The following is a 12242-nucleotide window of genomic DNA, read 5'->3' as shown; positions in this document are numbered from 1 at the left end:
CCTACCCTAAGCTCTTTTTTTGAACAGAACAAAAAGCCCTCTGACACTGTGCATAGTCTGGCCCCAATGATTCAGATCTCGTCATTCTGAAGAATGCACTCACACGGGCAAAAAAAATGTGGACGTATCAAGCTGACCGAGTGCAGATCATCTGCCTTCTTCTATCCATCAGTTGCCCTCTTGGCTCAACTTTGTCTCATCTCTGTGGGTGGATTTATACCTAACCACATCAAGAAGTGATGCCAAACCTGCTGATCTCTTTGTTGGACATCTGAAATCTTTATCAGCTCCTCAAAGGGTGCTCTGATGTGTGCTTTTAACATCCTCCTTATGAGTCACTCTGGACCAGGAAAACCGAGGGAGGATTGGACTCCCCCAGTAATCGCTTGTCGCCTATGATGAATAGATTTTGACGTGAGGTCAACTATTAAGTTTTTGCTCTGTTGTGAACATCAAGAGCACCAGGCGACTGGGATAGTCATTGGCCAGGTGCCAGAAACTCCTGTTTTGGCTGAATACAGACCAGAGTACATCTGTTCACCGTCCCCTTCAGGGATGACTAATCGCTAAAAGATGTCCGTGGCGCTCCATATTTGCTGTGGGAAAAAAAGTGCCGGAAAACAGGGCATATTTAGAGCAGGTTATTCACACACTTGCAGCTGGAGCAGCATGACGTTCTCCTTTTTGACCACAGCTGTCATTTTTCACAGCTTCTCTCCCCAGACATCAGACACCGTAGGGAAGTGGTGTAGTTTTTAAGCCAGTGGAATCCATGTTCCCATGCTCTTTAGCACAATGATTACAAGGTGAATTCAACAAAAAACATGCACACACATGTGATGATTACTAAGTTTGATTCACAAGATATGCTCGACAGCAAACTGTTGGATGTCTCATAGACTCAACACACCCTGCCATCATCAGCAAAGCTCAGCATAACAATGTGGAGGCATGATGCAACCATGAGTTGTATCACTGCTCTTGATTATATTGCTCGCTAGAATAGAATACCTGTCTTGTGAGGCAATTTACACTCAAATCTCATCATTTCCCATAAGACTTTGTTAATAGAGGAAATGATTAAGAAGCAAAGCATCTCAAGGAGTGCACTGCTCTTAAACAGCGTTCTTTAATAAGGTTTATACTCAAGTTTATTTCTCATTTGTTTGCATGGAGAAAGGAAAAGGCAATATGTGTGTGTGTTATGGAGACGGAGACAAAACCACAATAGAGCAGTAATACACTGCAATATGTCATCCCGAGCTTAGCTTTGAAGCTCAAACCTGCACCATTATGATGCACATAGCGACTACTGTATGAGACACAACAGAACGGGATCTCAGTGAAATATATGGTAGACTTACATCAGCATTTGTCTGCCAATGTGGGTGCTTAAATAAAGCATTTTCTGGAATTGAACCCATATATTTTCACTAGATGTGGATATACTGTAAGCACATTTTTTGAAAATTCTCAATGTTAAAATTGAAGATGATATTAAGCAGTTTAAAAAAAAAATTCCTCCGAGCACAAACTTCCCCAGATAAAAGTACCTAGCGGCTGGTGTTTTTTCATAATCCCAGGAACTTGCTGTGCTGAAAACATCAAACCAAACAGAATATCAGGGTAAATAAATTATACAGTTATACAGAGAAACCTCTTAGATGTGCTACAAAAAATGTCCATCTGACTTTAGCCCCTTTTGAAACACATGTGCACATACTTTGTGAACTTCCTCTTGTTCGTCTTTTGTAGACTTTTGACAAATACGTATACTTATGCGTGTCGCTTTGGTGTATAAGACCAAAAATATATCAGGACAAAGTCGACTGGGCTGAAACGATAAAATACCGTTTCGACCTGAAAACGTTTCTTAACGTTCAGAACCGTAACATTGGTGGGACGACTGACAGCTGTAGAATTTTATAACCTGATTTCAATATTAATTATGTTTACGTTTTTTGCTTTCTGAACTAGTTAATTTTACTTTGAATGGGTTTGTTTTCCTGCTTTTCACTGTCTACGCATTAACAAATAATCTATTCCTCCTAGTTCAATGAACCAATCAGCTCTGTCCTTTCTTTGGTACTATTTATAAATAAAAGTGATACTAACGATATTAGCGCCCGCATTCACACGCAAGGCATCGGCACACTAAACATCAACACAAAACACAAGCAGGTTGTTCCATTTTGTGTTTTTATGGTATGCTCTGAGTAGCACAATCCAGATATTTGAAGATCTTTCCAAAAAGTAACACAATAATTACTTTTCTTGGTAATGCTTTAAATTTCTGAAGTAGTAATTCCATTACTAATTTTATTTATTTTCGGGGAAAGAAAACAGTTTTAACACCGATTTGTCTGCTTCCCCATAAACCCAACAATAGGCTGCTTATTTGTGCACTGTGCAGCTGTACAGGCTCTCAGGGTTGACGTCACCTTACAACCTAGCTTGCTTGTGTGTTTATATCAGTGCGGACTTTGCTCTTGGGCTGAAAATGCGTGCAATTTAATTACCTTGGCAGGCTGGGGCAATCAGTGCTCTGACCTCCATAGTGAATAAATCATTGACACTCCACCCTCACCACAAAGAGAAGGGATATTTTTCCTGTAAACACACAAAAAGTTGTTATTATTATTATATATATTTTTTTACATTTTGTACAAGTTTCGTGTTAGTCAAAATGATGAAAAGAAAGAGATGAGGAATTATTCACTGTGCATTCTTATCTCCCTCCTCCACCTCACTTTATAAGGAACTTCCTGTGAGGGATGACATCGAGATGCAGAAAGACAGCACTTCGTTCACGTAGCCCACTGTTTGCTGCAATACACAGTAAGTACCAAACTGTGTCTTGTTTACATTAAAAAATGTAATGCACACTCCCTTCTTCCTTCCGAGGAATCCCAAAAATGTCGAAAGGCCCATTACAGGTCCATCAATGTAATGATAAGCCTGCAGGATTTAAGGGAGGCCCTCTTGTGCCCAAGCTGTAAAGCACAAAGAGCGCTCTCTGTTCCCTCCACACAAACACACACCTCTCCTTTTTCCAGTATTGATTCAGCACATGAGGTGATTGTCGCTATTGTTGCTTGTGTTTGGTTAGCCTGCGTGTCACTGTGCAGGTTTGCTTAGCCTGCTTTAGTAGGGTACATAGTTAATAAACCACTACTTTACTGCTAAATAGGCTTCATGAATGTACTATATGCTGAGCATTACAGTACAGTACACCTGTACAAGATCACAAATGTAGTCATGTTGCTACCGCTGCACATAAAAAGTGTGAACATTTGTCACAACTGTGTTCCCTGTTCTGTTTTTCCTCTGACGACTACATCACACGGTGGCGCTGTTATTAAAACACAAAAGTTGAATTGACTTGAAATTTCTAACACAGCTCAATGCACTCAAAGCTGTAACTTTTGGGTGTTTAGTTGACTTGTCAAGAAACTGGTACTTTTGTATTATTATTCATTCATTCATTTTCTACCGCTTTTCCTCACGGGGGTCGCGGGGGTGCTGGAGTCTATCCCAGCTGTCTTCGGGCGAGAGGCAGGGTACACCCTGGACTGGTCGCCAGCCAATCACAGGGCACATATAGACAAACAACCATTCACACTCACATTCATACCTATGGACAATTTGGAGTTGCCAATTAACCTAGCATGTTTTTGGAATGTGGGAGGAAACCGGAGTACCCAGAGAAAACCCACGCATGCACGGAGATGCCCAAGGGTGGAATTGAACCCTGGTCTCCTAGCTGTGAGGTCTGCGTGCTAACCACTAGACCGCCGTGCCGCCCTTTTGTATTATTAATTATTAATTATTTTGTATTAGGTAAGTGGACGTACAAGCATGTACTAATGCTTGTCCATCATTGATTATTTGTCTAATGATTATAAAACACAACGGATTCCTGCACATTTGCAGATTTTTGTTCCCTGTGACTCCAATTCCATCTGTTTTTGAATCATCAATCAATATATTAATATTAATTAGTGGCGAATACCTATACGATTAGTGTGTGAGGCATATTTAGGGTTTAAACCTGGATTGTCAATTGAAGAGAGAACTGGACAGTCCCTTTTTGTTGCAAATGTTGATCCGAAATCAGAGGAGAATGTCAACATCAAGCTAGCAGGTGGATTTAGAAGGGGGATATATGTATCGTAGCATGTCTTCCAAAGCATTTTGAGTAATTTACACCATGGTGTGTCCTCATGTTTTCACAATGCTGAATTTAGTTACAAAACTGCCCTGCACAGAGGTTGTGTAACAGAACAGGTAGCAATAATATTCAGAACCCCTCTCACCATAACACAGTTCACAAAAAATACAGTACATGTAGAGATTCATTCAAACAGGAGCTGCTTCATAGGACAAAAATGCTCAGGGCAATCTGATAAGCTTGCAGAAAAAAAACAAAACAAAACAAAGCAATGTGGGCTTGGTGTGGCTGGCAGCAGACTGCATGTGTGTGTGCTTTTGTGGTTGCTTTGTGTATTGCTGGTGCAGCCATGTTGAAGGGAAAATGTGGTACAAGTGCAAGAAGCATGCCAGGCTTTGTTCTTACTAGAGTTTGTTGATAAATGTCCCAGAAGGTAAAAGTAAGCCAAATGTTGTTGTAATGGAGTTTTTGAATGGAAGACTGCAAGTTTATATTTGATCATCTGTTTAATCTATTGGCCTAAAAGGTCATCATCACAATGTAGTTTGAATGCAAAGACGGTTTAATGTTTACACAAATTCCAGAACGAATAAGCAATGTGAGTGACACAAAAACTGGTAGATTAAAATAAAAGAAGGATCGCTACTCTTCATTACTAATCATTACTAATTACCTTTGATACTTTATGTTTGTTTTGATATGACACATAGTATAAGGACAGGCGGCACGGCGGTCTAGTGGTTAGCGCGCAGACCTCACAGCTAAGAGACCAGGGTTCAATTCCATCCAATTGGTGACTCCAAATTGTCCATAGGTATGAATGAATGTGAGTGTGAATGGTTGTTTGTCTATATGTGCCCTGTGATTGGCTGGCGACCAGTCCGGGGTGTACCCCGCCTCTCGCCCGAAGACAGCTGGGATAGGCTCCAGCACTCCCCGCGACCCTTGTGAGGAAAAAGCGATAGAAAATGAATGAATGAATTACATAATATAAGGTGGACAAAAAGAATACAAAACGTGTGTACTCACAAAAGGCCAATCACACATAAGGTTCGTCATAAAATGACTGATAAGAATGCTCCTCGCAAGTTCTTAATGATAATCATCACATTTCACAATAGAAATAAATACAATGACTCAAAAAACAGCCACAGCTACATTTGTGTTCCTGATAAACACATTTGCATTTTAATGCATTCGAGATATGAAGATAAATACATTAGGAAGACTCCAAATAAGACTGGAAATAATCCACTAAATTCAGGAAACGCAACGTTAGAAGTGATAGACCAAGAAAGCAAGTCATTACCTATATGTGCACACTTCAGTACTTTACACTTAGCATTTGTAAGTAGTGTAAGTTCAGTCCAAATAAAAGTAGGCCGATGCAAAATGCAGTCAGTACACCGAGTGCAATCTTGACTACGTAGCGGAAGCTCATGGACCAGTTCGAGTGGTTGTGATTCAGGATGCAGATAAATACTGTGATCATCGTTTCGGGTATGCGTATAATGGACATTAATGGATTTAGGTCTACATCACACATCCAAATTTGTGCCCCGTAGTGCTGGAAGTGTGGGTGCAAGACTGCGCGGATTGAAACTTTGGCCAAATTTTGGTGAGAATGTGGGTGAACACAAAATGGTCACCTCATAAACCTGTACTGCTCCTTATCATAAAGAGCCTCATTTGCCCCATTGATTGAAATCCTACAAAAATGGCTTGAGACACTGCATAATTTGTCTTGCGAGATAGTGCTCCTGTCCGTGCAACTTTGCAAGTGTGCATGCATAAACACACACACACACACACACAAAAGACGCGTATGCCTTTAAATGGGCGGATCCAGGGCGTCTCTGTCTTGGTGCTCGTGCAGCCTATAAACCAGCTCGCTTCCATTCAGCACTTTATCTCACGTTGTAAAATAGGGGATCGTCAGCCTCATCGAAGGCAGTTTGATGGCTCCCAAGAATCTATAGATCCACCTCACGGAATCATTGTTTTTGGAAAGCCCTAAAGGACTTCTGTTTTTACGCTTCGGGAGGGTTGCGGTTTCTTTTTGGTGAGTCGTGGAGAAATGTGTGGGAATTGTTTGTCTCACCCTTGTATGTATGTATGTATATGTGTATATATATGTATATGTGTGGCAAACAACATGCGTATAGGGGATATTTTCTTTTATTTTGGACATTGAACGCCGGCCTACAAAAATACAATGTATAATAGAATAATCGTGTTCATGTACAGCTACTGTATTTACTTTACCGTGGGTACAGTTTAACTGATGCAAGCCTCTTTAAAAAAAATGTTTGACCCACAAACTTAACAATTGCGCATCATCTTTAAGTGTTTCCAAATCTCAAATTGTGTGTGTGTGTGTGTGTGTGTGTTTGTGCGCACGCGCCTGTGTGTGTGTGCGGCGTGGCGTGACTCAGCCCGGATGCTAGAGGGCTTTTTTAGCCATGATTGTTCAATCTTGTAAGGTGAGGGGGTGTGCGCACTGCTTGCTTGCTTGCCGCACAGGTAAAGCGGGTATGGTTGCTTGGAAACCGCTGCAGGGGTGTCGTGAAGCGGGGGCGGCAACTCCTTCTCTTCTCTTCTCTTCACTTCTTTTGGAAGCAAGGCTTTCAATTGTCATCACAAGAGCTAATTTTGCACCCGTGCAGCCATGTACGTCTATTATTGTACACCATAACAACTTTTTTTGGGGGGGGGGTACCTAGGCTTGTCACTCAAAATGACTTGTTTTTGTTGCCTGTTAAAGTCATGCATGTCCAATAATTAGCAATGCAAGTGAATACATTTAGGACTGGAAACGTTATATTGGATTGGAGTTCAATAATTAGCCACACAAACCGATGATTTCGACACCATATACCCAATGGACCATACCAAGTGTACCTTGGAGTCCAATAAATAGGCTTATGGGGTGCTACGTTTGTCTATATTGTACCTAAAGGGTGCACTCTATTTCTTGAATATGTATTATATACTTTGGGTGCTGGAGAAGATGAAGGGGAATGATTAGCCTCTTTTGTTTAAGCTAAACAAACTAAATAATGAAATTTAATAAGACAAAAAAACATATTTTCTCATCATACACCCTTTTAACCCCAGAAAAATCACATTGGAACTGAATACTCAGTATAGATTATACCTAAATAAAGACACTCTTACATTGACATTAGCATACTATATTATAGACCTGGACCTCTATAAATCCTATTTCCAGACATTGTACCCCTTTGACCCAGGAAATGTTTCACTGGAATCGAACGTATAGCCTTAAATGCTCATAGATGATTGTTTATTTTATGTAGACAGACACTTCTCTTTCCGTAAAATGTGCCATTTTGACCCTGAGTCAACATTGTAGACTGTCTTAAGACCATAGACAGCTAGGATAGGCTCTAGATCCCTGCAACCCTGAACAGATGGCGGTATCCTCAATTAATGATGTCTTTTACATGTCCTAAAAGACTAACTTGGACTACTTAGTCCTTTGGGATGGTATATTAGGTTAGATTATATACATAGAGGTACCAATGGACAACCATTCCAAACATGTAGTCTTCCTAAACTTGACTATCTGAACTTTCGAGAGTACCTACGATGCTTTTTCAATTTTTCTGATCTATAAATGTTGTTACGATATTTTATTCACGTGTTAATTGATGCCAATAAGGGTAAGATAATGAGTTTTGTACATTTGGAAGTGAGCCCTGAAAAAAGTTTTCAGTTCAACACAGTCAGTTCTACTGGTATTGAGGCTATCTGGACTTCCTTATATGGGCTGCAGATATCCTGCACTAAATGTGGACCTCCGTATCTGGAAGTCCTCGGGAGCGGTTGGAAGTGTGACCAGTAACAGCGGAGTGGGCGTACCTAGAGAAAAGAAGATTTAGAAAGCTTTCTGTGTGGGTTATTGTGTGTAGCGGCTCTACAGGAGTCCACAACTTGTTACAAAGAGCAGAAAATGAGCATAATAATAGGTCCCCTTTAACCAAGTACTATTGTAGTATTTGGGGGGGAAGCGACCATTTCTCAACCATGAACCTTTTGGTTCCCGGGGAGCTGTTCCCCTGAGTCTGATAATGACCCACCTGGGGTGCAATATTGTACTTTAGATTGTACATAGTGATCCCAAACTGTGATCCAACGCCCAGGATTGATCCCAAACTCTTAATGGTCTTGTGACACAAACTCAATCCTTACTAACACTGTGAGAAATACTGTTTTTAATATGGAATGGTATTGACACGCAAAAACAGCAGAATAAACCACCATGTAAAGACAAAATAATGACTTACTGTGGACACCTGGCAGTAAGTACCCTTGGACTAAGGTTTGTTGTAATTTTAGGTCAATTTCTAATTTGTTTGACTACAAAACTATTCATATTTGGGATATTTGGAAAGTACATGGTGCTGATTCGTCTAGATTGTACCTCATATGAATCTTCAGAACCCCAATTTCTAGGCCATGTAGTCTTTGGTCCTGGAAAAAGTTATAATGTAGTCCTGAAGAGGTGCTGAGAGGGACACAAATATACTCCTAGAACCTCTATTTTTTGGACCATGTGTATTCCAGGAATCATCCCTGTTTAAAAAAAAAAAAAAACAACTGTAGGATAGATAGAGGACACAAGAGCCTCTGTTTTTGATGATATAGCTTTTTCTGCGCTGGGAAAAGGTACATAGGAGCCTTATGGGTCCTAGTACCAAGTGGCACACAAATTGACTCTCTCCCAAGTCCTTTTTCTTGACTATAAAAAGAGCCCCATTCTCTGACCAAATGATCTGAATAAAGTGGTTTCCATGCTCCGACTGGGCCACGCATCGTTTGTTTTAATCCCGCTGCCTGTAAGTGCTCCGATGGTGGGGTGCCAGGATGAACTGTCTTTGCACCTGTTGCAAGAGGAAGCACAGGCCCCCCAGGGGGTTCATTATCAAGGATCATATTACTTCCAGTCCCCCCCACACCCCACCCCTGTGTCCCGCCGAACCAAGTCAACAAACCCACGAGTTGGCATGCATCTTGCCCTCCGGCTGATGCCCCCGTGCTTCCTGTTGTTTTAGGGCTTTGTTTCCTAGCAGCTGTCAGAGCAGCACATAAATATTGCTCACGGGGAGACAAGGAATTAGGGAGGTAGACTACTGACCATTACCCCGCCGATTTGTGAAATGTGCGAACAGGTTAATCCACTCACATCACATCTCTATATTTACCTGCAGTCGATTTGTAACCCCAGTAAAGCATAAAAAAAAATTGTGGCTCACTCGGGTATCTTTCCCCCCCCTGCTGAATATGTAGACATGGTTTACTCAGGCTTGACACATACTTGGAATGACACAAACATTCAGGTCATTTGACATGAGGAGTTGTTGCAACATCAGGTGCCGCTCTGGGAAGAGGAGGATCCCCTTCCTATGCACAGATTGCAGTAACGCAAACGGTCGACTCATCGCAGGTCCTTTTTTGTTGCAGGAAAAGTAGTCGGGTAGAACATATTTGTAAAACCTCATATTATAGTATTTCCAAACATTTTTAATACGTCTCAGAGGTCCGTTGTCCAAAATGTAGCCTTGATTCTGCTTGATGTTTACTTATGTCCAATGTAATATATGCAATATATTGCACACAGCAATGTAACATTAAGAAGTGGGACAAGAGGACACAAACTTTAGCAACACTAGCATAGCTATGTCGACTACAATGCTAATCTTATTACCTCATTTTTAGCAGCCACATAATGCTAGGTTAGCCTATTTGCTGAAGAAAATACTGACTGGTTGACTGATAGCTGGCAGAGCTCCAAGCTGTATTTTAAGATGTGTAGTGAAGCCTGCCTTTTAATGTATTATTATTATTTATTATTATTTATTTAATATTATTTATTTATTTTATTTATTATTATTATTTATTTTATTTATTATTAGTTTTATTATTATTTATTATTAGTTTTATTATTATTTATTATTAGTTTTATTATTATTTATTTATTTATTATTCATTTTATTATTATTTATTTTTTAACTATATGCTCCATGAAGTATACACAATGTGAACTCATCTAGCTCACTGCGGTTCAAAGGCAGGTTTTTCCTTCATGCTATGAAATCCTGCAACTTAACGCATATTATTACATACAGCTTATATTTCTTCCGTTTGTTTTCATACAGGTACACTGGCAGCAGTGTGGCAGCCAGCTGTCCCCCATCTGAGTGTTTTCTGGCTTTGATGCGACCCGAGTGTGCCTGGAGCATGTCCACAGTGGGCCTGACTGCCCAGGAGACATATTTTCCCGTAGAACACCCCTTCCTGCGGGGCGGGTCCTGTCGTCACAGCATGGATGGATTCAAACCATCATGGAGCCATCGCCATGACCTGGAGAAGTAAGTGCACAGATTTACTGATCTGAAATCATTGCAGGGTTTCATGTGAGTGGTAGTAATGTGTTTTCAATCCTTGACAGCTTCTACTTCAGTCTGAAATCTGCACACACAGATAACAGCGCTCATGGCCAACAGATGGGTCCGCCAACTCTAAGTTACGAGAGTAAGTGTCGTCGGGAGGGGACAAAGACTGCATTGTTTTTATTCTGTATTTGCTCCACAAGGGTGAAAAAGGGATTTTTAAGGGACACGGATTTCACCAAAATGGAGCAAAGTTATCAATTAAATTGGTGCTAAGCAATACAAAAATGTAAACTTCCATGCAACAAAACATTCACAATCTTATTTTGTATGGAATGCAATGCAATGTCAATGCAAGGCTCTGCCATACTTGCTACTCTTTACTTCACCAAATGGCTGATATAGACATTAAAATATACATACATTAAAACACAATGGATATTTTTACACCTGTCAAAGATCCTCTATTTTAGTGCTTCCCAAACTTTCTGAGCCCACTGACTCTGGACACTTGGCAGCGCGGGCAGATCTTATTGCATTTTCTAATATAAAAATCTAATGCTACTGTTATTTACTAATGTATATAACAAAGAAAAGCACAAAATCAATGCTGACTCACCATGGGTACAATAATAGTGTGGTTTTGTTTGCAGCGTGTTTTTATTGACTCGGATGAGAATGACCGCATCTTCAATGCTGTTGTGGAAAGTTCTGCATAGTTTATTTTTTTTTTCATTTTAATCTGAAAAGACAAAAATCACTTCGACGTCTCCCCAGTTGATCGACTCATTAACATGGAAGCCATTCCATTGGACCTTTCCATTTTCATGGGTAACTACCGTATTTTGCCATTTTATCCCGGTACCCTACTGTCTTAATATTTTCTCTTGTTTTGACTTTAATGAAAATTGTAAATCTTCTCTGGTTCTGCTAGAGCAGCAGTAACATCAGGCCTTCAAAATAAGAGTGACACGTTTGCACCACAGTCGTACAGTCTGGCTTTTACTACCTTTCCCCCACCTGCCCCACAACCCCACGCCCCTTCTCAAAAAATTTTCTTGTGGAAGATAAGAATTTCCCTATTTTTTTTATTAAGACTTAATGATCAATTGGTGTAAATGTAAATATACAAACATGTCACAATATGAAACATTTCAATAAATCAAAATTCTCCAGTTCGATTTTCCGTTTGGCATCTCCGTGGGGAGTTTGCATGTTCTCCCTGTGCATGCGTGGGTTTTCTCCGGGTACTCCGGCTTCCTCCCACATTCCAGAAACATGCTAGGTTAATTGGCGACTCCACATTGTCCATCGGTATGAATGTGAGTGTGAATGGTTGTTTGTCTATATGTGCCCTGTGGTGGGCTGGCGATCAGCCCAGGGTGTACCCCGCCTCTCACCCGAAGACAGCTGGGATAGGCTCCAGCATACCCCGTGACCCTAGTGAGGATAAGCGGCATATAAAATGGATGCATGGAAAAATTCTCCCATGTGTCTGAGCAACTCATTGGGGTGCTGCAGTGACATCAGCCTCCCTTTTTGCTTTTGGCTCTGGGTCCTCTAGCTCCTTCTAGTAGAAAGAAGCAGCATTGCAGCATCATTTTTAATGCTTTCTATGCTCTCCTCCAATGAAATGGTTTTCTCAAGTAAATGCA

At 40.7% G+C, this 12242-nt stretch overlaps 1 protein-coding gene across 2 annotated transcripts in view; it reads left to right on the top strand.

Moving 5' to 3' along the window:
* The window catches only part of errfi1a (ERBB receptor feedback inhibitor 1a), a 52941-nt gene that overhangs the window by 35217 nt on the left and 5482 nt on the right, over nucleotides 1–12242 (top strand). Inside the window, exons 4-6 of one of the 2 annotated variants that reach the window (XM_058055183.1) lie at nucleotides 2759–2838; nucleotides 10354–10566; nucleotides 10647–10729. In XM_058055183.1, coding sequence (XP_057911166.1) covers nucleotides 10412–10566; nucleotides 10647–10729 — 238 coding nt within the window. In that variant the 5' untranslated portion in view covers nucleotides 2759–2838; nucleotides 10354–10411. Of the gene's footprint in view, nucleotides 1–2758; nucleotides 2839–6068; nucleotides 6234–10353; nucleotides 10567–10646; nucleotides 10730–12242 lie in introns of those variants that run through there. The other variant, XM_058055182.1, reaches the window with a different exon arrangement.

This window comes from Doryrhamphus excisus, chromosome 18 (assembly GCF_030265055.1).
Source record: "Doryrhamphus excisus isolate RoL2022-K1 chromosome 18, RoL_Dexc_1.0, whole genome shotgun sequence".
Lineage (NCBI taxonomy): Eukaryota > Metazoa > Chordata > Actinopteri > Syngnathiformes > Syngnathidae > Doryrhamphus > Doryrhamphus excisus.
Note: the sequence above shows the minus strand (reverse complement) of the source record. Positions and strands in the feature narration are given on the sequence as shown.